Raw genomic sequence first — 25,585 nt, 5'->3', positions numbered from 1 at the left:
AGGGGATGTGCTCATAGGACAGTTTGCTCTGTATATAAAGGTCATAGGCAATACTTGGGGACCTGGCATGTAAGCAAGACCTGCTCTGGGGTCACGGGGAAGGTCTGGTCCTGAAAATAACCTTACCAGAGGACTGGAGCCAGAGCCAGAAGTAAGGCTAAAATATGCTAGTCCTCATGTGATGGGATGAGGTGGCCTGAAACCAGACCATTTAAGGGAGGGAGGAACCCAGGGAGCCTTTCAGAGTTAAAGTCAACCAAGCAAACAAACGAAAAACTAAAAATACCCCGATCATATCCATAACCCTTTGCCTTTAAGTCATTCTTTAAGTTACTATATACTCATTTTCTGATTTACTGAAAAATTTACAAATTATATTTATATCTCCATCCTTTGTCTCAATCCTTTACCACACCATGGAAAGAAATTTAATGTGCAAGGCGTAGTGACAGTTCTAGGCAAGTGATGGTGCCTGCCATAACGTGGTCTGGGAATGAGCCAGGAGTCTCCTTCAGTGCCCCAAAGTTCTGGATATCAGGAGCTTATATGATTTTTGAAAATAAGTGTATTTACCCCTTGGGGTATCTGTAAACCCCTGGAAATTTAAGGCTTTCTATATCCAAAGCTATTTTTCCTGTGAATACCTGGGTATTGCGGCTCGCTCCACTAGCACCATCGATCCCACAGAGCGAAGGGAAAAGCCTGGCAGTACCAGGTTACAATTAGAACTCACAGTGTGGTGGAGAGAGGAGAATACTATCAAGCACATTGAGATGATGCAATCCTTAATGTCAGGCCAGTAGGGAGAATTTCCAAAGGGTGGAGATTATTTCAAAAGCCAGCAGACATCTATGTATTCTCTTTGAGGAAAATCATGTTGATAACAAGGCCTTCAACCAAATGGGTTGACCTTAGCAGCCTTCCAAGAGGTGTAGCAGAAAGTAGGAATGATGCCATGACATCCCAGCCAGCGTTGTTGCCCTTTCCTTTCAAAGAAACAAATGACTCTTAAAGATGTCAGGGAACTTCCCAGGGACCACATGGTCATGTCAGCCCATCACAGAGTTGGACTAGGGGAATCTGAGCATGTTAAGCCCAAATTTGGCTGTGTCATCTGGTGAGCTGACTTCTCCCTCTTCCCCAAAGGGAGGCACAGTGATTGGCAGTGCCCGGTGCAAGGACTTTCGGGAACGAGAGGGACGACTCCGAGCTGCCCACAACCTGGTGAAGCGTGGGATCACCAATCTGTGTGTCATTGGAGGTGATGGCAGCCTCACTGGAGCTGACACCTTCCGTTCTGAGTGGAGTGGCTTGTTGAGTGACCTCCAGAAAGAGGGTGAGACATTGTTCTCATCGGTATTGTTTGTGCATGCATACACACCCCCCTTCCCTTCCCTTGGAGAAAGTCGTTACCTAGACAAAATGGGCCGTCTTTGCCCTCCTTTTTGTGCCGTAGCTTACAATTCCCACTAGCTCCAGTTCCCTCTCTCTCTGGTCATCTGCTCTTTGGCATGCCGGGCACCTCACCCAGGGCTCCTGGTTTGCTTTCCATTGTCAGGTAAGATCACAGCTGAGGAAGCAAAGAAGTCTAGCTACCTGAACATCGTGGGTCTGGTTGGATCAATTGACAATGACTTTTGCGGCACCGATATGACCATTGGCACTGACTCTGCCCTGCACCGGATCATAGAGATTGTAGATGCCATCACTACTACAGCTCAGAGGTAAGGGGCTGGGGGTGGGCAACGTAGGAAGATGGCAGCTGGGACAGGCTAAGAGCTCTGAGCTAGAGAAGATGGAGCGTTTGAGCTCTGGTGACTATAATGACTAGTTTCCTGAGGCTAGAACACATTTTTAACTAGGAATTATCCCTAGAGCATTGAAATTGCACTGCTCTCGAAATGCTGCAAGATTTGCCTCTTGCCTCTGTCTAGCCCACTGTCCAAACATGTAGCTCTGAGGTCTTTATACCTCTTGAGTCTCCCACATAATTAGTGTCTAGACTGAGGTGAATCCAGGGAGCCCAAAACCTGAGCCGCCCTTTCCAACCACATCATAGAGATTGTAGAGGCCATTACCACCACTGCTCAGCAGTTAGGGGGCTTGGAGGCAGTGTGGGAGAATGGGAGGGTGAAGGGTAACAGTTTATCCCAGGGAATCCTAGAGGATTCCAGGTTAGTCAAGTCCTCTCTTCTTCCCTTCTTTTCCCTTTCTCTCCTTCTTTTCCTGAGGCCCATCCTTTCTGGAACAGAGCCTTAGTACTGACACCTTTTCTTAAAAAAAATTATATATATTATTGATTTCAGAGAGGAAGGGAGAGGGATAGAAACATCAGTGATGACAGAGAATCATTGGTTGGCTGCCTCCTGCACATCCTCTACTGCAGGGGATCAAGCTCACAACCCGGGCATGTGCCCTTGGCCAGAATTGAACCTGAGACCCTTTAGTCTGCATGCCGACACTCTATCCACTGGGCAGTACTGACACCTTTTACTGCTGTGTTCTCTTAGGCCTAGGAAGGACACCCTGTGGCTAAAGTGTTTCCCGTAGGTCTTCCTGTTCGCTCAGGAAACCTGCTGGAAGGCCTAGCAGCACAAATACATCTTCCAGAGAGGTTACTTGGTCTAAGAGTGGGTACAGCTGATCTTGACCATAGGGACACTCGGACAGTGTAAGTGTCTATCTCTTGCAGCCACCAGAGAACGTTTGTGCTAGAGGTGATGGGCCGGCACTGTGGGTAAGATCCCCGTCTTGACTCGTTTATTCCATGGACCCAGCACTGGCCCTTTCCTTCTCCCTGTGGAGTCCAGAGAGGCCTCCAGTGGTACAGACCTGGAGGTGCACACATGCCTCTTGGTGTGGCCCCTTTCCCTGTCCCCACTGCACCTCCCTTGCATACCTACACGTGCATGAGTGTACATGTGTGCCAGTGCACAGGCACACGCAGTGTGAAAGAACAGGCAGTGCTCTGAGATGGAAGCCACTGTGGGAGGTGAGCATGAATAGAAAGTGCCCTGCAGGGGCAGAATCTATTGAGAAGCTGTCTTAAGGGTTACCCTCACCCCAAGAATGAAACTGAGGCTCTTCAGTGCTTTCACCAACTATGGGGACTGGCGAGCCTGTTGGGTAGAGGGGAGGCTATCTGTGGAGCGTAGCTCCTAGCGTGATGCCTCTGGTTCTCATCTCAGATACCTCGCCCTTGTCACCTCTCTCTCCTGTGGCGCCGACTGGGTTTTTATTCCTGAATGTCCACCAGATGATGACTGGGAGGAGCACCTTTGTCGCCGGCTCAGCGAGGTACTGGCACTATTTCTTTGCCCTTAAAAAATGAAATTCCTCACCCTCTTTCACTGATGTTCCGTTTCCCCTCCATCGGTTTCACCCACCATTTCCCTCTTTGTGCTTGACCAGACAAGGACCCGTGGTTCTCGTCTGAACATCATCATTGTGGCTGAGGGTGCGATTGACAAGCATGGGAAACCAATCACCTCAGAAGACGTCAAGAACGTTAGTATGCAGGAAGTCAGAGGTGTCTTGAACACCTTACCCACCCGGGCCCATTCCCTAACCATTTCTGAGTCTCTCCTTAATCCTTCTGCACATCTCTCCCCGGGTTCCCGCCCCCTGGTTTCCTCCCACCAGGAAGCATAAGATAAGAAGATAAGCTGTCCATGCTTTATCTATGCCTCTTCTTTCTTTGACTCTGTATATCCCTTTCTCTGTTCCTCCCTTGGTCTCTTCAGCTGGTGGTAAAGCGCCTGGGATATGACACCCGGGTCACCGTCTTGGGGCATGTGCAGCGGGGTGGGACACCGTCAGCCTTTGACCGCATCCTGGTAAGTCCTGGGACTTGATGGCCCTCCTGCCTTAGAACCCTCAGCTTGCTGTCCTTCCCCTGCAGGACTGGACCTCACCAGCACAGGGCCTTAAACCACTGGTCACGCTGTCCCGCCACCAGCCTCTGCAGTGGCTGGACCCATCCCCTTACACTCGGGAGTTCTTTTCTGTTGCAAAAAATGATGGGAAACTATATGCTCCCGCAATGGTGAGGTCTCCTATCTTAGAGCTATGAGCATCAGTGCAGTTGTTAAGATCTGATCTAACCTCAGACACTCAGTTTGAACCCTTCTTATCCTACTTTCATTAGAAGAGAGAGGCAATATCCTTCCTTGTTTTATCAATAAGAAAGGAATATTATTAAGCCTCATCGATCCCCTTGACCACTATAGTGGGACATGTTTCTCTGGAATCAAGTAGTATCCTTTGGGGTTCTGATGGCAAGAGGATGAAGAGTCATGAAGCTTTAGGTGCAATCTGGGTAGGGAGGTAAAGCCCAGGAAGTTCTTGGCTACAGTCTTTAAATGTGGAACTCCACCCTGTGAGATGGAAAGGGCGCAAAGTGCCCTGGTTCCCCAGGCCTGGCCAAGACAAGGAGGCCTGCACCAGACTTTGCTCCTTGGGCTCCTACAGGGCAGCAGGATGGGCGTGGAAGCAGTGATGGCACTACTGGAGGGGACCCCAGACACCCCAGCCTGTGTGGTGAGCCTCTCCGGTAACCAGGCTGTGCGCCTGCCTCTCATGGAGTGTGTCCAGGTGGTAAGTACTGACTCCAGTGCCCCTTCCTAATGCTCCAAACCCGTCTCTGAGCTGGAGCTTATGGGGAAGGAGACCAACTCCACGGCTGCTGGGGCAGGAGCAGAAGGAAGGCAGCACGGCAGAGTAAGAGCCGTCTGGGGAAAGGACGCCATGGGCTTTGCATAGCAGCCGTAACCTCTCCAACCCAGCCTCAGTTTCCCCATCTGTGACATGTTCCTAAAGAATGGGAGACTCTACATCTTGCCTAGTAAGGAGACCCATTATCTCATGACATCCAACCTCAAACCCCTTCATCATGTCTATTAGAAGAGAAGTGCAATATCTCTCCAAACTTTATTTATTTATTTATTTAAAATACGTTTTTATTAATTTTAGAGAGAGAGGAAGGGAGAGAGATAGAGCTAGAAACATTAATGAGAGAGAAACATCAATTGGCTGCCTGCTGCATGTCCTTATTGGGCATCGAGCCTGCAACTCAGGCATGTGCCCTGACCAGGAATTGAACTGTGACCTCCTGGTTCATGGATCAGTGCTCAACCACTGAGCAACACCAGCCAGGCTCTCCATACTTTATTTTTTTATTTTTTAAAATATGTTTTTGTTGATTTCAGAGAGGAAGGGAGAGGAAAAGAGGGATAGAAACATCAGTGAAGAGAGAGAATCATTGATCAGCTGCCTCCTGCACGTCCCCTACTGGGGATTGAGGCCACAACCCTGACATGTGCCCTCGACTGGAATCGAACCTGGAATCCACAGGCTGATGCTCTATCCACTGAGACAAACCAGCTAGGGCTCTCCAAACTTTATTAAAAGCAGGGGATATTATTAAGGTCTGGCTAGGTAGCTTATATCTTCCTCTGATTTCTACCTTGGACATGCTTCTCTGAACCAACATGAGGTACTAATACCCACCTGGAGGGCTGGTGTAAGGATTGGAGAGAAGCTACGTGAAGGGTTTGATGCAGTGCCTGGAAACTGTTGCATGCTCAGGAAATGGTGTGGCCCTTACAGAGGAATCACTGATACCACAGAGCAAACATCGTGGCTGAGAGCTAACATGTCTGGCATGAATGCTCAGGGCTGGCCCTCAGGGTTCCAGTGACCTACAGCCCAGGCAGGCTCCAGCCTTGCTCAGAGCTGGATCTCTAAAAGCCTTAGAGCTAAAGCATTGGCTCCCAGAGCAGAAGTCAGTGGTGGGGGAGCACCTGGCCGGGGTCAGCCTTTCTCCCCATCTGGGTCATCTGCAGGGTCTTCATGCACTCACTGGTGCAGGGGCTACTGGGAGCTGGGCCCTGAGTGTGTGGTGGAGGAAGGTGCTGTTTTATATGTGAGCACTGCTCCACTCTGCCCATCTTCTACTAATTAGAGCATTGGATCAGCTTTCTTCTATTGCTGCTCATTACTCAGAAAATTAAAGGAAAAACAAAAATACTTCTTCTGTGAAAGTTTGAGGAAAGATGGGGTGCAGGGTGGACAAGACCTAGTCACACGCCAGAGATGGGCAGAGTCTCCCTGTGGGATGGGCCTCCAGCTGTGCAAGACCTGCCCTGGAGTCATGATTGCTGCTGTGCTCCTCCCTCAGACCAAAGACGTGACCAAGGCCATGAGCGAGAAGAAGTTTGATGAGGCCCTGAAGCTGAGAGGCCGGTGAGGAAACGACCCGAAGCTCACTAGCTACAGCAATGAGATGCCAAATGAAGCCAAAAGTCACAGAGCTTCTGACCTAAAATATGAGCCTCTGCCTCTTCCTCTTCCTATTGTCTCTGCAAACTTTCTTCCCCAAGAGAATTAGTTGTGAAGTGTCCATGAGGCTCAGTTCATCCCAAGGATGCCCTCCCTGAGATTGGCCTTTTATAATCTGTATTTCTCTCTGTGGAGCCTGGCTAGATTCTAAGTGTCAAGGCAAGGGGCAGTCTCTGTGCCGAGTCTGGGGAGAAGAGTGCTCGGGAGGGTTTGATGAATTAGTGCCCCCTTTGCAGACCCTGCCCAGTCCCTGCTGTTGCCCCACTTATGTCCTTTGAGATTTGCCCTGTGGAGTTTCACTTTGGGAGCAAAACTTCAGACCAGATCCCATTGGCTGCTGGCTTGGGGAATGGATGGAAGACACCTCTCACTACTTTTTACAGGAGCTTCATGAACAACTGGGAGGTGTACAAGCTTCTGGCTCATGTCAGACCCCCAGTGTCTAAGGTACTGGCAAGTTACTCACCCTACTTCACCCTGGCGTGCCCCCAGCCTCCCTCTATGAAGTGCTTCTCCCCGTCCCTAGTACCTCAGCCTTCCCAGTTTCTTGGCCCCACTATCACCTTCAGTGCCGAGTCCCTGACCCTACAAAGATAGTTTTCTGTTAGCCACGCCCAGGTGCCAGCCCTGTGTTCTTAGCATGCCCTGGGTATCTCTGACCAAGACCCATGTCTAATTCAGGGCTGACGTGCTAGCACGCAAGGAACAGGAAAGAGGGCTTAGGTATTGTTTTCTCTGAACAAATCTGGGAATAGTCACACCTAAGTGCGTTTAAGCCACCTCTTCCATTGGAGTAGTGTTTCTCTGTATTTATGTAGATCAGAGTCCCTGGTGCTGATGCAGATTCCTGGGTCATTCCTCCAGATGGGATTTAGATCTGGGGCAGGGCCCAGGAAGAGGTAGGTTTAATGAGCTCCCTAGATGGATTCTGAAGCAAGTGGTCCGAGGATCTCACTTTGGAAAATGCTGCTCTGGAAGATCTTATTCATTATATAATGACTAGAGGCCCGAGAGGTTGGCCAGCCGGGGAGGGGCCGCGGGAGGGCTCCAGGGCATGACCGGCCCTTCTCGCTCAGTCCTGATCAACCAGACCCCAGTAGCAAGCTAACCTACCAGTCGGAGCATCTGCCCCCTGGTGGTCAGTGCACGTCATAGCGAGCGGTTGAGTGGTCTTAGCATATCATTAGCATATTATACTTTGATTGGTTGACCGGACGACCGGACACCTAGCATATTAGGCTTTTATTATATAGGATATCTGGGGTCAGGGACAGCAGCTTTATTGACTGATTTGTGATACGGAATTTTGCTTCCATTGTATGAGGGAGCAAGCTATGCAAGAGTTCCCTGAGAGAGGGATGTGTATTGTCAGGCAGATGTCCTGACTCAAGGACCACAAGGGACTTAGTTCAGCTTCCTCTCTGACCTGTCCCTCGTTTTCCCCTGCTCTCTCTCTGCTTGCTTCTCCACAGACGGGCTTGCACACAGTGGCCGTGATGAATGTGGGGGCCCCGGCAGCAGGCATGAATGCCGCCGTCCGCTCCACCGTGAGAATTGGCCTCATCCAGGGCAACCGAGTTCTGGTTGTGCATGACGGCTTCGAGGGCCTGGCCAAGGGTCAGGTACGGGAGTCAAAAGGAAAGAGGGTGGTATTCTGGGGCCACGGAGCAGTCATGGGGGATAAGTGTAGCAGGGGGTCATCTGTCTGTTCTCTTTTTTTCCCCTGCCCCTCACTACCTTTCTGTCTCATAGTTTGAGCAGAGGCAGATATTTAATTTTAGGACAGTAGAAACAGGCAAGGGCCACTGAATCGAACCCTTTGCAAGCAACGTCTCATTTAATTCTCTATCGCAAAGCTCAACACAGTGCCTCACATAAGTAGGTGCTCATCATTTGGGAATGAGCAGAATGGGTGGAAGATGTCCAACGAGGTGGGAAAAAACCAATCCCTGGTGGTCCTCTTCCAACCAGAGGGTGTCAGGGTGGGCTCAGAACTCAGGTGGGGTCAGTGTACGATCTGACCTTTCCCTGCAGATTGAGGAAGCTGGCTGGAGCTATGTTGGAGGCTGGACTGGCCAGGGTGGGTCTAAACTTGGGACTAAAAGGTAAGTGGCATTGCAGGAGCACCCCCTTCCTGGGAGTCAGTTCGCCAGGTCAGGGTCTGCTGAGACCACTGCTGTTGTCTGGGATTCTCCCCGCTATGCTCACAGTTGCTTCAGTGAGAGCAGACAGGCCACCCCACCCCTTTTACCAGCTCTGGCAGTTTAGAGCCCCAGTGTGTGTTCTTGGGTGGGGGTGGGGGTGGGGTAGGGAAGAGGGCACAAATCAAGAAATTAAAGTGTCCTCTAACTTTTCTCTCTCTGCTGTCTCTTCCCCACATTTCATTATCCTTCCTCCCCACCCCCACACCTCTTCCCACCCACCTCCACCCCCAATTAGGACTCTGCCCAAGAAGAGCTTAGAACAGATCAGTGCCAACATCACTAAGTTTAACATTCAGGGCCTTGTCATCATTGGGGGCTTTGAGGTGAGTGCCAGTCCCATGTCCCCCTCTCCCTCCCTCCCTCCCTCCTACATTTCCCTCTCTCCCCTCATCCTGCCCCTACTGCTGTCTTCTCAGGCTTACACAGGGGGCCTGGAACTGATGGAGGGCAGGAAGCAGTATGACGAGCTCTGCATCCCGTTTGTGATCATTCCCGCTACCGTCTCCAACAATGTCCCTGGCTCAGACTTCAGTGTGGGGGCTGACACAGCGCTCAACACAATTTGCACGGTGAGAGCCCCCGCCCCCACCCATGCCTCTGGCCAAGATTATAAACCCTGGACTGAGTCTGGTCCTGGAAAGTGAGGTATATTTTTTTGTACCAACCAAGTGGCAGTATTTGAAAAATGCTTCTTCAAGTCCAGGCATTTGCACAGATTATGTAACCATTCATATGTGTTTATTCTCATCTGTGAGTCCTCTGACCGAGAAATGCGTCAAGACTCTGACACCAAAAGTATTTTTCCGTTCTGAGGTCACAGCCTAATTTCCATTCTCTGAGCAACGGAAAGGGTAGCTCTGCAGTGTGTGCGGCAAGTATGCCTGCCGTCCTGCAGGCAGGAACCTAAGGTGCCCGGGGAGGGGATAGCTCCAGGGTTAGGTTACGACAAGGGCCTCGGAAGTGACAAGAATCAGATCCCTGACTGTGTCTTTCTCTGACCCTTTGTCTTTGCAGACCTGTGACCGCATCAAGCAGTCAGCAGCAGGCACCAAGCGTCGGGTGTTTATCATTGAAACTATGGGTGGCTACTGCGGCTACCTGGCCACCATGGCAGGCCTGGCGGCTGGGGCTGATGCCGCCTACATTTTTGAGGAGCCCTTCACCATTCGAGACCTGCAGGTAGACAGCCACCCAGAGCCCGCTAGGTGGCTCTCCCCTACCCCAGTCTGTCCGCACGGTTCCCACAGTGACCTGAGCTGAGCGCTCAAGATGAGGACAGAGCTGATTGGTCTGGGAGTCCTGCGAGGAGACTAGAGAGAGCACTGAGCAGGCATTCCTCAGCGTGACCTCACATGCATGACCACAGCGCCTACTGTTGGAGCATTCATCTAGAGCAGCGGTTCTCAACCTGTGGGTCGCGACCCCTTTGGGGGTCGAACGACCCTTTCACAGGGGTCGCCTAAGACCATGGGAAAACACATATATAATTACATATTGTTTTTGTGATTAATCACTGTTTTAATTATGTTCAATTTGTAACAATGAAAATACATCCTGCATATCAGATATTTACATTATGACTCATAACAGTAGCAAAATTACACTTATGAAGTAGCAACGAAAATAGTTTTATGGTTGGGGGTCACCACCACATGAGGAACTGTATTAAAGGGGCGCGGCATTAGGAAGGTTGAGAACCACTGCTCTAGAAGGACGGCATGCTGCTCGGACCTTTATGCGTGTTTTTCATTTTAGTTTCACAACAGACATACTAGGGCAATACTATCTTCATATTACAGACGAGAAAGGTTTAGAGAGGTTAGAAACTTTTCTAAACTCAGAACTGATTGAGAAAGTTGGTGACCTTTCTACGACATCGCGCTGCCCTTCCCAATTTCCCTTGCTACCAACATGGGCTCTGCTCATTCCAGTTTCGAGAAGGGGATACCCTTTCACCTCCAGGGTGAGGCTCTGACTCCTCTCTCTCAGAGAGACCATATGGCCCTTACTTCCCAGTTCCCTGGAGGAAAAAAAGAGCCACACAGTGGATACTGAAGGAGTTCCCTAATCCAAGACTGCAGCCACCCCCGCCAGGAGTGGAGGGCGGGACTTTTTCTCTCCTACTCCCAACTCAAAGCCCAAGTGAAGGAACAGGTTCCTCCCGGGTGAATCACTGCTGTACATACGAGCAACTCATGTACAGACTGATGCTGAGAGCAGTGTCAGCCCCCCGAGGGAACCAGAAACCCCTAGGAAGGGGCAAGGAGAGGGGTTGCCAGGGGGCTAAAACCAACAGTCACCACAGCTGTCTCCAACTTCTTCCTTTGCGGTCTTCATTTAAATTTCAGTCTGCACTGAACTTCATAAAGGGATCAGGCCCAGTGCCCTCCGGGAGAAGCCTGGTGGGGAAGAGGTCTCTGCACATGCCCGACCTTATCCACTCCCACAGACTTAGGATTTACTGTTTCATTTTTAGGCGAATGTTGAACATCTGGTGCAAAAGATGAAAACAACTGTGAAAAGGGGCTTGGTGTTAAGGTACCTCATCCACGGCGTGCTCCTCACTCAAGAGAGAAAGTTGCCAGGCTTTGGCCCCAGCCCACAGAACGGGTCCACGGTTGGGACACTGGGGAATCTGGATACAAAGGGAGGGAACCTGAATCATGGGAGGAGATAGCAGAGGGCAGAGCAGAGCCTACAGAGGCAGAAAGGGGGTGCTGGGGTGGGGAGACAACCAAAGTCACGGGCATTTGGTCTCTACCTGGCAGGAATGAGAAGTGCAATGAGAATTATACTACTGACTTCATTTTCAACCTGTACTCTGAGGAGGGGAAGGGCATCTTCGACAGCAGGAAGAATGTGCTTGGCCACATGCAGCAGGTAGGGAAGACGCCCCAGTCATGCCCTTCACCAGGCAACCATAACCCTCCCAGCCTTCAGACTCCCACTGGCCTCTGACCTGCTGGAGGCTGTTGGTGCCGCATAGAGCATGAGCCTACAGCCTTTTATAGTCATAGAACCAAACCATCTTTACCCTGGAAATGGCCTTAAGAGATTACATGGCCCATCCTCTTCATTTAGGCAGGGTTTCTCAACCGCGGCACTATTGCAGTTTTGGGCAGGATAATTCTCTGTCGTAGTGGCTGTTCTGTGCATCATAGGACAGTTTGACAGCAACCCTGGACTCTGCCCACAAGACACTAGTAGCACTGCCACCCCAAGTTATAACAAGTAAAATCTGTCAATGTCCCCTGGAGGATAAAATTGTCTCAGCTGAGAACCACTAATTGCAATGAAGAAAATGAGGCCCAGAGAGGAGAAACATTTTTTTCAGGAACATTCATTAAGCTTGGATGAGAGCCAGAATGAGCCTCAGCCACTGCTCTTCCCTCCACCCCATTTCATGCGGAGCCTGTGGAATATGAGTACAGGCACCTTGCTGCTGTTGGGCTCCATCTCCACTAACTGAGTTTCAAGGGAAAAGGAATTCCTTTCTACCACGCACATCCAATCCCCACCCAAGGTCAGCCTCACTCACTTATGGTACTAGCCCAGGGGTGGGCAAACTTTTTGACTCGAGGGCCACAATGGGTTCTTAAACTGGACCTGAGGGCCGGAACAAAAGCATGGATGGAGTGTTTGTGTGAACTAATATAAATTCAAAGTAAACATCATTACATAAAAGGGTACGGTCTTTTTTTTTTTTTTTTTTTAGTTTTATTCATTTCAAACTGGGCAGTAGTTTGCCCACGGCTATACTAGAGACTTCCCCCATCCAAAATGTCCCCAGCTGATGCTATCTAAGCATTGCCCTTTGACCTTCCTCGACCCACAGATGAATTCCCAGTATCTCAGTTTGACTGAGTACCTGCAGGAATGGGGTACTATTATATGAAAGTATGAAGACCTCTTTTCTGTTTTTCCTTCCCACTTTCCAACCTACTTTTTCTTAGTTCAGAAAAAAACATATATCTATAATAATAAATGCATAATATGCTAATTAGACCGGATGTCCTTCTGGACATCCTTCCAGATGACCTTCGGGATGAAGCCAGGGCTGTGAGGGAAGCCTGGGTCCCGGGTGCCTGCCAGCGGCCAGAGGGAAGCCGGTGCCAGCAGCGGGGGGGAAAGGAAGGCCTACTCTTGCAAGAATTTCATGCATCGGGCTTCAAGTGTTTTATATTATTCTGAGGAGCTACCAAGAGCATCTAGACTGGCCTACAAGGAACACTTCAATGTCATTGATGATGATGACAAAAGCTGCTAGGTTGAAGAGGGGTAGGGAAGTGACCGAGTGGCCAATGAGACTAGAAGTACATGAACAAGATCTGGGAGCTGTGTAGCTAGGAGTGGCCACTGTGACACCGGTCATCCCTTTACCTAATTAGTAACTCTTATACCTTACATATGGCCAAATATTCCTGGCCAGCTCTCCCTGGCTCCCAGAACTATTTCAGGATTTCCTTTCGTAATTAGATTTCTAGATTTCTGTTTCTGGCAGTAACCTGGGTCCAGTCTTTCCTTTTTCTCTGTTTTCAGATATCTGTGCTACTTAGAGCCCTTCCCTCAGTAATTTTTATGATTCTTTTTCTAGGGTGGGAGCCCAACTCCATTTGACAGGAATTTTGCCACTAAGATGGGTGCCAAGGCCATGAACTGGATGACTGGGAAAATCAAAGAGAGTTACCGTAATGGTAGGTGGGGTAAGAGGGTAAGGCCCCTCCAAAGAGGCAGGCTCCCCAGTATAGAAGCTGACTGACGATGCCTTATTGCAGGACGGATTTTTGCCAATACTCCAGACTCGGGCTGCGTTCTAGGGATGCGTAAGAGGGCCCTGGTCTTTCAACCAGTGGCTGAGCTGAAGGACCAGACCGATTTTGAGTGAGTACATCTGCTTCCTGGAGTGATTCCCTCCCTGGTAGTTTTAAAGTCTACTTTTCCCAGTCTGCTCACTGCCTTCCGTTCTTCTCTTAGGAGTAACATCTGTAGCTGTGCCTACCTAGGATCCGATGCCCATGCCCTAAATCCAGCCTCTTTTGCTCAACTTCTTTGCATAAGCATTTGATAGTTGATTGCCCTGCTAAAAGATTAAATCATCATCTACCTCAGGGGTGGGGAACCCTTTTTCTGTCAATGGCCATTTGGATATTTATAACATCATTCATGGGCCATACAAAATTATCAATTTAAAAATTAGCCTGCTATATTTGGCCAAACATTTCATTAACTCACCCTAATGCCTTGGCAGGGCCAGACCAAGTGACTTCGTGGGCCTTATACAGTCCGCGGGCTGGACACTCCCTACCCCTGATCTACCTCATTCCTCTGTAGGCACCGCATCCCCAAGGAACAGTGGTGGCTGAAGCTGAGGCCCATCCTCAAAATCCTAGCCAAATATGAGATTGACCTGGATACCTCAGAGCATGCGCACCTGGAGCACATCAATCGGAAGCGGTCTGGAGAAGCTCCTGTCTAACATCTTTGGAGGGAGGGGGGTGGATTGTCTGATCATGGTCAGCACACCCCCTGAGAGATCCAAGTCCACATATTCTCAAGTGTTTTAGCTCATTTTTCATTAGGTTTCCTTTTATTCTCTAACTGCAGCCAAGATCAGCTCTGGCTAGGGGGCAATGAGTGAAAGCTCCTTTTAGGTAGAATTTATCAAGACTTCTACCCCAGCTTCATCCATCACACAGGCTGGGCTCCTCTACTGCTAGAATTCAGTTACTCGGTTAGAATTTTCCTAAAAATAAGCTTTATTTATTTCTTTGTGATAACAAAGTCTTGGTTCCTCTACTGTGTTTGCTGCAATGACAAACAATAACTACACTAATAAATGCCAACTGGTCACTGTGCTTTTGGATCTCCTGCTGTCATCTTCACAAGTAGAGCATAGCACTACCAGACTCTGCCCAGACAGGACACATGGGACATGCAGCCCTTGTGAACAGCCCATGGACTTATGCAGCATCGCCTGGCTCTGCGCACCAGGTCCTAGAGCAGGGGTGGGCAAACTTTTTGAATCGAGGGCCACAATGGGTTCTTAAACTGGACCGGAGGGCCGGAACAAAAGCATGGATGGAGTGTTTGTGTGAACTAATATAAATTCAAAGTAAACATCATTACATAAAAGGGTACGGTCTTTTTTTTTTTTTTTTAGTTTTATTCATTTCAAAGGCCCGCGGGCCGTAGTTTGCCCACGGCTGTCCTAGAGCATAGTTCACTGGTCCTCACCTTCATCCGCACTAGCTGCTTCTGCAGTCAGTATGATGCTTCCGACTCCCTTAAGCTGAAGTTGTTTCTCTTTTTGATCATATACCCATTACCCAGAGCTGCTTTCCCCAGCCATCCCATGATCTCTACTCCTCCACTGACAACCCAGGGTTCTCCCTTTTCAACTCTTCCCCTGTACTCCTTCCTGGGTGAAAGCCAGACTCCATTTGTGGGGAGCCATGTATATTTGGAAAGCTTGGGAAATTTAGACAGCTAATCTGGGACCTGATTTGGTTGCAATACTGTTTTGGACAGATGTCCGTTCTTATTCAGCTTAATTTGTTTTCTGTCCCATAACAACAGCTTCTTCTTCCTCATCAGCCAAGTGCCCATGTAATGCAGTCGGTCTTCAGGATTGGGACTACAAATTATACCCAAAATGGTCAGGATGGTGCCCTGGTTTCAGCTTAGCCTTCAATAACCAGATCCTGGCTCACAGCGCAGGCAAACATGTTCCTCCCAACTCATTTCCTCATCTGCTTGGTGAAACAGGTTCAGGTTTACAAGGGGTGGAGGAAGGAATTACCTCTAATAGGTCGGTTTTGCTGGCTGTCCAAAGTATTACTTCTTTACCTTAAAAAACTTTCTAGGTGTGGTGACTGAGAAGGCATGTCAGAGTCCAGAATTAAAGCAGCCAAATGCTCTTTATACTAGTACAGGAAGTAACCATAGTACCAAGCATTGTTATCACTGAATCCTCAGAACAGCGGAAATTACCAGTGACTTTCAGAACTGTTTATTTTTTAAGGAAGCAAAAACACCAATAGCAAAAGAGCAAAAGCAGATAGTATGCTTGTTCAAATTAGCTATGTCAGCAGATTGTTCACTTTTATTTGTAGTTCCCAATTGTTGTTTTTTTTTAAAGATTTTTCAAATTTGCATATAGGTCATCTAAGACCGATAATAACTTGATCTAGCCCTAGCTGGTTTGGCTCAGTGGATAGAGTGTCGGCCTTTGGACTGAAGGGTCCCAGGTTCCATTCCGGTAAAGGGTAAATGTCCGAGTTGTGGGCTTGGTCCCCAGTAGGGGGCATGCAAGAGGCAACCAATCAATTATTCTCTCTCATCATTGATGTTTCTATCTCTCTCTCCCTCTCTGAAAATAAATTTAAAAAAAAATAACTTGATCTAGGTTAGGGACATGGAAAGGAGTATTGTTGACTAAGTATTATTCACTAAAACAGATCTTTTTGGGGTAGATGGGCCATTTCAAAAACAGCTCGTATAATGCTCTTCCCCCAGCCCCAACTCCATCCCCTCCACCAGATCAGTAAAGAGCCAATTTTCCAAAACAAATGAAAGAAAAATAATTCCAAGCCCTTAGCAAAGTGAGCTTCACATAGGGAATAAGGAAGACCCACAAGGAAAGGCAGCCCCACTCCTCTCCTCCTAGAGCAAACACCTTCGCCTATGGTGCAGGAAATGCCTGCTATACCACTGGAGCAAGCTGGCTTTCAGGGAGAAAGAACTGCATTACAAGAAAATTTTTAGGACTGCGTAGAACCTGCTATCTCTTCTAATATATGGAAAGCAGTGAGACAATCTTTCTGAATTAAATTGCTGAATTATTGTAATCCTTGGGCACAACCATGGAAAAGAGGCAAAGACTGCTGTTTCTTTTAATGGTGAGGAAGGGAGCCAGACCCTTCTGAATGCCCCATGAGGTGACACTCTAGGGATACCATCCAGCCCAATTCTCCATCTGCACACTACTTGAGGCTATATAATACCTTCATCTTTGGGCAAAAGTTAGATGGAATTTCCTTAAACTTCTTCACAGATCAATTAAAATGCTTCTAGAGGATTGTTCCAAAGTGTTAATTATGTCCCCAAAGGAAAACCAAACACACATTCTTTGAGTACTTTGTACTTTTCATCTTCCTAGAGAAAATTAGATTGCACTGTCGGCTTTTTCCCTAAAGAGGAGGAGAGATGGGAGATCTCTTCACAGGGTGCAATATAATAAGCAAACAGAAGACAAAAGTGAGAGATCTTTTTCTTGTTGTTTGGTTGCTTGGTTTGGGGAGAGGAGGTGGTGTGGAGGTTACTGTTGTGACATGTTGCCTCAAAATATAAACAACACAACAGGAACAGCTGCTTTTCCTGTTTTCCAAGACAAAGAGACAGCAGTGCCGGGAAAACCTGACCCAGAGTTGCCTGCGTGATGGTGCAAACATCTCCTCCAGGCTATTCTACAAGTAACAGGTATTCCTTCAGAGAAGCTGGCAGGGGAAGGCCCTTCACTGCATCTGGCAGATACTGGAGTCCCAGGCTACGGCGCACAGCATAGCGAGAGAGTGTTTTTAGAGTTCCTGGGGCTGAGCACAGAACAGTCAGTTTTTCACATAGCTGCTGGTCTCTGGCCACTTCTCGTGGCATGGTGCCATTTTTCCTTAATTCAAAGTGTCCAACAGCCCTGTGGAGGAGCTCAAAGCAAGAGTCCTCTTTCTCAGTTCCAAGTCCCCTGACTAGCAGAGCCACCAGCCGGGAGATAGGTGTCTGGCCTTTTAGGTTGATGACTCTGACCTCTGCACCATAATCAAGAAGGATGCTGACGCTCTCAAGATTTCCCTTCATGGCAGCCCAGCTGAGTGGGGTATCATTGTTGTAATCCAGGGCATTGACAGAGGCCCCACTCTCTAGGAGGGCCCGCACACATTCAGCATTGTTCTTAAAGGCTGCCCAGTGAAGGGGGGTGTCTCGGTTGCCATCCAGTGCATTGGGGTTTGCACCATACTCCAACAGGACCTCCACGCAAGCCTCATCCTTCTCAGCTGCATAGTGGAGGGCTGTTCGGTTGTAACCATCCAGGGCATTCACCTGAAGAGAGGGAGGAACTACATTACAGTAGATGGACTACTGAGACGATAGGTGGGCAAAGAAGCATGCATGCTTATCCACTACCTTGGCTTGTAATGTTCTGAACAAGAGAGTCAACAAGCAATTCCCAGGAGGACCTTAGTGATCAAGGTAGAGATATCACAGGAGCTTAGGAGCAAATAGGAAAAGAACTGTCCCCAAGCAACACTATTATGTGCACTTCCTGGCTGGCCTGCGTTCTTTAGGTGCTTGCTGCTGTTATCATTTATTATGCACTAGAATCTCTACCGCAGAATAAGGGCTAAAGAAAGAGAAGAGAGGCCCTGGCTAGTATGGTTCAGTGGTTAGAGGCAACTACTCAATCTCTCTCTCTCCCTCTGCCCCTCCTTTCCCCTATATGCAATAAAGAAAAACGGAAACATTTCAACTGAGTTCAACCTTGTATTTAGATAAAAACTCTCTTTTTCTCTCCCAAGATATTTTCATCACTGACATTAATCATTGGCTTTTATTTCAGGGTCACTCACAAAAGTGCTATGGAGCCCTGGCCAATTGGCTCAGTGGATGGAACATCAGCCCATGGACTAAAGGGTCTGGGTTCGGTTCCGGTCAAGGGCATGTACCTTGATTGCAGGCTTGATCCCTGGCCCCAGTTGGGGTGCGTGCAGGAGGCAACCAATCGATGTGTTTCTCTCTCATCAATGTTTCTCTCTCTGTGTCCCTCCCCCTCCCTTCCACTCTCTCTAAGAATCAATGGGAAAATATCCTGCGGTGAGAATTGACCAAAAAAAAAAAAAAAGTTATGGAAAATATAATGACAGTAGAGAACAACACAGCTGTGTGGAGATCAGATGCTGGGGCTACCCTTTAGGCTTACTGATTAGTGTTTGGAGCCTGCACACCAGCTTCATGGCATGTCTGATTCAAATTAGTACCTCAGCATATGCACGTTAAGATAGCTCACCAAGAGTCAAAACTGCTTATATAATTATTTAACAAGCAGTTAGCAATTATTACATGCCAGTGTTCTAAATACTTTACAACTTTATAAAGAAGATACCATTATTATCCCCATTTTACAGGTGGGGAAACTAAGGTAAAGAAAGGTTAAGTAACTTGTTCAAGGTCACACAGCAGGAAGAAGTGACAGCTAGAATTCAAATCCATGAAGTCCTGCTCCAGAGTCTACTCTTTTAATCACTCAGTATACTCTGCTGCTTCTTGCTAATGCCAACATAAATTAATCTATGGTTTTTACAGAAGCAAGATATACTAAGACAAAATAATTGGTAGGCAGAAATAGCACAAGTAACCCAATATTGAGGAAGGGATTGCTGAATGATATGTATCTCCCAGTGACAATGGTATTAAGAGTGCACGCCTGGAATGTCAAGGGGAGAAAAAAAAGGAGACCTATGTAATACTCTTTGTAATACTTTAAGCAATAAAAAAAAGGATAAAAACAAATAGAGAAAGAAAAAAAAAGAGTGCACGTCTGGTAGCAACAGGTCTCACGTGGTTTAGATTTAATCAGAGTCAAGGGACCTCTGCACTTACAGCTCTTGGACAGTCAATAGGCAGCAAAAGGATTAAATGGTAGTATAAACAACTCCAGAAGGAAGGCTGGGAGAGAAAGGGGAGATAAGATTCCTTCTTTCTGGGCAACTTTAAAAAGAAAGTCAAAGGAATGAAATCCTTAGGATGATTTCATATATTTGCCATTGCATTTTGCTTTCATACTGGCTATGCCAATATTACCAGGAGCTAGAAGGTGGGAAGTGATGGGAGAAGAGAGAAATTTTAAGAAAATGTGAAGCTCCAGTTTTAGTAAATCATCAATGTGACAGTGTTAAGAATGTTACCTCAGCTCCCTTTTCCAGGAGTAACTCCACACAGTCGGCATCGGACACCATGCAGGCACAGTGCAAAGGCTTCAGCGTGCCATGGGTGCAGTTCACATCTGCTCCCTACGGCAGAGGGAAACTTCAGTCAGTGTGCTCCGCTCTGGCTCATCGAGCAGGACAGATCTCAGAACTGAGTCCAGGGGGAAGAGGGTTCTAACTCAACTGTAAACAGACTAGTGGTCCCAGTTTCTATTCCTATTAATTAAATAATATTGTTAATATACAAAGCAAACAAAAACACTGATGATAAATAAAAGGGACTGTCAATTCCTTAAATCAAGTTATTTTCTCCACAAGAGAGCCTGCCAGGTCATTTGGACATCACTGAGGACATAAGCTGATATGTAAAAGCAGTGGGAACCTCATCAGCAGGCAGGAAAGCTGGAAAAGCTTTCTATGAGGCCTAAGCTCTGAAAAAGTCAGGAAGTCAGACTAAAGCCAGCAGAACGAGCACGCTCCTTTTGCCATTCAACAGATGGCATCACTAGTAGTAAGCTCACCTTAACATTATCTTTTTGTTTACAAACATTTTCAAAGTAGCCTCTTAGTGTCAGCATTCTCTGCCATCTAGCCCTGCTGGCACTTTCTTCCCCCCAAATCTGACCAAGGAGATAGAGCTACTCTAGTCAGACCAAAGTCACTGAATGACTCAGCAGCAGAGCTAGAATTAGAACGTGACAAAATTTCTACTGCGGACCTTCGGATATCACTTTTGCTGAGAACAAGCTAATACCGTATGACTTTTTCTTCTCACTGCTGTGCCACACGACTCTGAAGCAGCTACAGAGCTCTAGGCTGTAAGTAAGGATTCTAAAGTTGTTAAAAAGAATGTACAGAATTAACCATCTGGACACATTTTCTAGTGATCGAAAAATGACGCTGTAGCCCTAGCTGGTTTGTCTCAGTGGATAGAGTGTTGGCCTGTGAACTAAAGGGTCCCAGGTTCCATTCCCATCAAGGGCACATGCCCAGGTTGCAGGCTTGATCCCAGTAGGGGGCGTGCAGGAGGCAGCCGATCAATGATTCTCTCTCATCATGATGTTTCTGTCTCTCTCTCCCTCTCCTTTCCTTTCTGAAATCAATAAAAATGTATTCTTAAAAAATTACACTGTAACTTCTTTTCAACAGGAATAATATGCAGAAAAAAGTATCAGAGACCTTCTAGGATACGCTAGTCATGAATTATTGAACAGTAGTGGTTAAATATCAGATATTAAGGTGTTTTCTTAAGTCAAGAATTACCATGTGTTTTAGGGGTTGATACTATTCTTTACAGAACTAGAAGTGGTAGCTGTTGTTAGAAGGCAGGTGATATCTCTCCATGTAATCATAAAACACAAAGATTTGAAAACCACTTCTGCTTTGCTGGTCTCCTCCCTCCCTCAGTACATGTGTAGAAGACTTTGAGCTTGCTGGATCCGATAGACACCATATCCAGACAGGGATTTCACAAAGAACATGAGACCAGGGTTATCTAGAACCTATTTTCTGAAGGAAAATATCAGATGCTCAAAGTGAACAGGAGAGGGGAAGAGAAGCAAAAAATAGGGAAAATATATTTCAATGGTCAAATTAATACATTTAAAAATCCTGTAAAATCGCCTTGTGATCTTGAGCTGAGTCAAAGCTACAAATCTGTAATCTATTAGGATTTCCCAGGAACTTTCACCTCCCCAAGGACTCTGTGTCAATGACAGCACACTCACCCCTCTGATGAGGTCCTCTACATTATCATGTGGGAAGGAGCGAATGGCAGCAATTGTTCGGATTAAGCGCTCTGAGAGAGAGTATTTGCTCTGAATGCTCTGCATAATATACCACATACTGGAACTCATCAAGGCTCAGGGTATGTTCACATGCTCCAAACTGCCTGAAACAAAGAAGTTTTAGGCATACACAATATCACTGAGCTACCTGTCCTTAGGGGTAGGAGTCCTCTGAGGCCTTCCTAATACCAAAAGCAGATTTCAAAGAAATCAATGATTAGTTAATATAATTTTCTCTTAATCTAAAGAAAAAAATTAATAATTGCTTAGGGAGCTGGGTAAACCTGGACACAAATGACCTGACCATTAGAACCTCAGTTCCATCCTCTGACCTAACCTAGCACAAGATTTCCCCAAGAACCCCATGGAGTTCTGTGTGATTTAAAACAAGTGTACACAAGGAAGGGAATTTTTTTAAAGGCTGAAGATGCCACAAAACATTATTTTCCTCCTCTGAATTTTGTGGTCTTTATTATTAGCACCACCGTTAGGTTATTTGATATATTTGGCTTTGAAGTATATTTATAGTCATATATTTTCTCCAACTAAATTGTAATTAGCCCAGCCCCTGTTTACTTTCACTTCAGATCCAGAGAAAACATCAAGGGGTTTTTATTGAGCATTGACCTATGAACCAGAAGGTCATGGGTTCGATTCCCCGTCAGGGCACATGCCCAGGTTGCTGGTTTGATCCCCATTTGGGGGCATACAGGAGGCAGCCGATCAATGATTCTCTCTCATCATTGATGTTTCTATCTCTCTCTCTTCCTCTTTAAAATCAATAAAAATATTTTTTTAAAAAAAAGAAAAGAAATTGTAATCAATTGGAGGGCAAGGTCTTTGTCTTCCACTTTTTTTGCCCATGTAAGGCTATCCACAGAGACTTGCAAAAAGTAGGTATTTAATAACTATTGGTTGACTGACTGACCAAAGGGCATGGAAGTGATTGTTACCTGTGAGAAGAGAGGGAAAAGACTTTGAAACAACTACAGTTTGTTAATGACAAAGTATCTGTGAAAAAGTTTAAAATGTTTTTAACAGAAAAAATGGGAAATATTTGAGGTAATATTCTAAAATAAACGCAAAAGTACAACTCTAGAGTCAATTATATTAAATTAGAAAATAATTCAAAGTTTGCACCAATGGCACATGCAGTTATAGGGAAAGAAGCAGATTTGAGTGCAAAATGAATTAAAAATGTTAATAACTGGCCATTTGTGACAATTGAGAAACAGATTTGGGCAAATATATATTGAAACCACATGACAGAGAGTTCTAGGATGGAAGAAGAAAATAATGTAATATACTTAAATTCAACTATGATCAAAGTTTTGGCTGTATATATCAAGCATATATCAAAAATTATAGAGAAAATATAGTATGCAGTATTAGCCCTCTATGTGCAACTATTTAGAATCCATATTATTAAACTAAGTTCCTTGGGAGTAAATATAGTCTTATTTTCAATAGTGCCTGGCACATGATAGGTTCTCAATAAATATTTGTTGAAACCAATGTAAAGCTTATTACTTTGGATCTTAAAAAATTCAAGACCTGTAGTTAAACAACATTATGCATATGATGATTACTAAGGGAAAAATCCTAAAATTATTTTGGTCATTCCATACTATATAATTTTTGCTCTATCCCCTCATACATTATGTAACATACTACAAACTCTAATAGTTTCTATTTTGCTAATCACTAGCCATTTCTGTTTAAATACATACAGTATTAATTAACAGAATGCAAGTTAAAATTATTCAATTTGTAGGTACCAATGATTCAAATTGGGAATTCCTCTCCCCTATGTTATTATGAATATGCTCACACACTTGTTTATATGTCTCTCTGAAATTTTCTAGATAGTTTAGAATTAGCATAATCTGTCCAACAGCCGCTAAACTCCTCAGAGACAAGGGTCAGTATCTTATATTTCTTTGTTGCAAGGAAAAGGCAGAGGTGCATTTGAATCAGAGCTTCCAAGAATTGGGACAGAAGACAGAGCATCTGAAGTGGAAGGCTTACCAGCGGTTCTCAACCTGTGGGTCGCGATCCCTTTGGGGGTCGAACGACCCTTTCACAAGGGTCGCCTAGGACCACCGGAAAACACATATATAATTACATATTGCTTTTGTGATTCATCACTATACTTTAATTATGTTCAATTTGTAACAATGAAATTGGGGGTCACCAACAACATGAGGAGCTGCATTAAAGGGTCGCGGCATTAGGAAGGTTGAGAACCACTGGCTTAGACCGAGTGGTTCTGTTAACCGATTCTGGGCCACGATCATCTGCAGATGCTAAATAAGCCCTGCAATCATTCTGGGGGTGCTCATGGAACTCCTAACTCAGCATATGACCAGGGGTTCTCTGCTGCTGCCTCCAAGTTCCTGGTGAAGAGTGAAACTCCAGGGCACACTGACAACATTCACTGTCAGGAAATCTAAACTCGACCTATCTCCAGTCTGCAGCCATGCACGGTTTGACCCCCAAGTGACCCCTTTCCTCTCCTGGAGCTGAAAGCCCTCTTTCCCCCATTTACTTGCACTTCAGATCCAGAGAAAACACCAAGGGGGTTTTATTGAGAAACCAGAAGCAACGTCGGAGGCGACACTTAATAGCTCTGGTGCTTCCGCGGGGAGGGGAGACCCTCGGCCCAGCCAGAGGGGACCCCAACTCCGCCGCACCTGCTGGGGGAGGGCTCGCGGCAGCGTTGTCCCTCTGAGACCAGGGGGCGGAGGGTAAGGGTACGAAATGCGAGGACGTGAGGTGTCACTTTCCGCATGTCTTCCCCCTAAATTGCAGCAATCCCGGCAGGTCTCCCGGAGTCGGTACTTTGAGGGGGTCGCATAAACTGAGCCGCGGGAGCCCCAGAGGCAGATCAACCCCTTCCCTGGTCTCCAGAGGCCGGGACCAGATCTCAGGCTCGAGGGCTCGCGGACCCCGAGCGGACAGTGGAGGGAGCGTTACCGGGCTTGGTGCCCGGGTTAGGGAACCTGGATGCAAGCATTCCCGCAGCGAGGGCCGCACTCACCGAACCGTGGGGTAGATCTGGGTCGTGAGAGCGGCTGTCAAGGAGTGACCCGGAAGCAGAAGTTGTCACCAGCGGGCTCCTCTGTTTACAGGACTTAAAGAGCGACTAGGTGGCGCCTGCGCACCGACCAGTGTCCGTAGGAGGGCCGCGCCTGCGCAGACTCGTGAAGCTGCCGGTCCTTCCCAGGCCTAATGAACGGGTCGCTCTCTCTGCCGCCCCGGAGGCTTTGCGCGCAGGCGCAATGTGGCGCTTTCGGCAGCAGCCGCGGGGCCCGGGTTCGCCGCGGTGGGGACAAGCTCATTCGCGGGCTGTGGGACCCACTCTGTGGGGCCGCACTTGCCTAGACCTGGCCTGCAGTGGGTCCCTCCACGCCCCCCGCTGCCTCCCCCTGCTCCATCTGAGATCAGTCCTGAGCACCTCGTTCCCAGATTATTCCCAAAGTCGCCACACTAGTTCAGGTGTCTAGGAGACTGACCAGTTAGTAAGAAGTGTCTTTGGCAAATAAAGAGACTTCCAGAATTATTCATAACTTTGGAACGCGTTCATGCTCCTCGGAACCCTCCTGAATACTGTCAGCCCTCACTCAGAAGGAGCAAAGGTAAACAACCACCTAAGGAGTGCAGTAGCCCAAATGCTGAGGCCTGAAAAAGAGGTACATGCCAGCAATAACCGGTCCCACCAAGAGAGATGCAGATGCCTGCGATGTACTTTCCATATAAAGCATACACACGTCGAAGCCAGTAGCACTTAGCATAGTGATGCACACAAAGAGTGAAGCAGCCGACACAGACTGTAAGTGCTGCGGTCCACTGGCAGCCTTTCTAACCAAGAGTGCCCCAGCACCCACTTTCCAAAGCTTGCTCTTAGCAACAATATTTAAAAGTAAAGCGGGGCGCTACCATCCATGTACAACAGTGAGGGGGTGGTGAACTGGAAAATCTCACGCCCAGCCTGAGTGTGCCTCCTCTGAATTCCAAACGCAAAGGATTTTTGCCATGCAGAAATGTCCCCCATCTCCCGCCACTCCGCTATGGTGAGATTGTCTAATATTTCAAAAAAAGCTGAAATCCCAGATTTTTAAAAAGCAAATTCTCCCAAATTGCAAATGTTGGCAACTTTTCTTTTAAAAAAAATTATATATATATATATATATATATATATATATATATATATATATATATATATATTGATTTCAGAGAGGAAGGAAGAGGGAAAGGTAGAAACATCAATGATGAGAGA

The 25,585-nt window shown here is 47.0% G+C and overlaps 2 protein-coding genes across 5 annotated transcripts in view; one reads left to right on the top strand and one right to left on the bottom strand.

Moving 5' to 3' along the window:
• Positions 1–14,398, top strand: part of PFKM (phosphofructokinase, muscle) — a 42,464-nt gene extending 28,066 nt beyond the window's left edge. For both annotated transcript variants that reach the window (XM_081082701.1, XM_081082700.1), the window contains exons 5-23: positions 1,147–1,336; positions 1,559–1,724; positions 2,693–2,737; positions 3,189–3,297; positions 3,412–3,507; positions 3,744–3,836; positions 4,471–4,596; positions 6,179–6,243; positions 6,723–6,786; positions 7,812–7,961; positions 8,374–8,444; positions 8,779–8,866; positions 8,960–9,112; positions 9,558–9,722; positions 11,020–11,081; positions 11,312–11,423; positions 13,138–13,237; positions 13,319–13,424; positions 13,875–14,398. In XM_081082701.1, the coding sequence (XP_080938827.1) occupies positions 1,147–1,336; positions 1,559–1,724; positions 2,693–2,737; positions 3,189–3,297; positions 3,412–3,507; positions 3,744–3,836; positions 4,471–4,596; positions 6,179–6,243; positions 6,723–6,786; positions 7,812–7,961; positions 8,374–8,444; positions 8,779–8,866; positions 8,960–9,112; positions 9,558–9,722; positions 11,020–11,081; positions 11,312–11,423; positions 13,138–13,237; positions 13,319–13,424; positions 13,875–14,019 (2,106 nt within the window). In that variant the 3' untranslated portion in view covers positions 14,020–14,398. The remainder of the gene's footprint in view (positions 1–1,146; positions 1,337–1,558; positions 1,725–2,692; positions 2,738–3,188; positions 3,298–3,411; positions 3,508–3,743; positions 3,837–4,470; positions 4,597–6,178; positions 6,244–6,722; positions 6,787–7,811; positions 7,962–8,373; positions 8,445–8,778; positions 8,867–8,959; positions 9,113–9,557; positions 9,723–11,019; positions 11,082–11,311; positions 11,424–13,137; positions 13,238–13,318; positions 13,425–13,874) is intronic.
• A 2,402-nt stretch (positions 14,399–16,800) lies between these two features.
• ASB8 (ankyrin repeat and SOCS box containing 8) lies at positions 16,801–24,482 on the bottom strand. Of its 3 annotated transcripts, none has more exons than XM_081082703.1 (4): positions 24,347–24,482; positions 21,247–21,410; positions 19,499–19,603; positions 16,801–17,636 (listed from the first exon to the last, which is right to left on the bottom strand). In XM_081082703.1, exons 2-4 carry the CDS (start codon positions 21,373–21,375, stop codon positions 17,004–17,006), a joined length of 867 nt encoding a protein of 288 aa, XP_080938829.1. In that variant the 5' UTR covers positions 21,376–21,410; positions 24,347–24,482; the 3' UTR covers positions 16,801–17,003. The 3 variants fall into 3 exon arrangements, with proteins under 3 accessions (XP_080938829.1, XP_080938830.1, XP_080938828.1); XM_081082704.1 differs by having other exon boundaries at positions 21,247–21,406; positions 24,347–24,449; XM_081082702.1 differs by lacking the exon at positions 24,347–24,482 and having other exon boundaries at positions 21,247–21,484.
• Between the last annotated feature and the right edge of the window lie 1,103 nt (positions 24,483–25,585).

This window comes from Myotis nattereri (genome assembly GCF_964212035.1).
Source record: "Myotis nattereri genome assembly, chromosome: 2".
Classification (NCBI taxonomy): domain Eukaryota; kingdom Metazoa; phylum Chordata; class Mammalia; order Chiroptera; family Vespertilionidae; genus Myotis; species Myotis nattereri.
The sequence above is the reverse complement of the archived record's forward strand: the minus strand, read 5'-3'. Positions and strand labels throughout refer to the sequence as shown.

Excerpts from the sequence above, each read along its gene's own strand:
- ASB8 (XM_081082703.1), bottom strand. The coding sequence starts at position 21,375 with ATGAGTTCCAGTATGTGGTATATTATGCAGAGCATTCAGAGCAAATAC. Across the intron at positions 19,604-21,246 it reads TAGAGGACCTCATCAGAGGG|GGAGCAGATGTGAACTGCAC; the intron begins GTGAGTGTGCTG and ends CCTCTGCCGTAG. Across the intron at positions 17,637-19,498 it reads TCCTGGAAAAGGGAGCTGAG|GTGAATGCCCTGGATGGTTA; the intron begins GTAACATTCTTA and ends CCCTCTCTTCAG.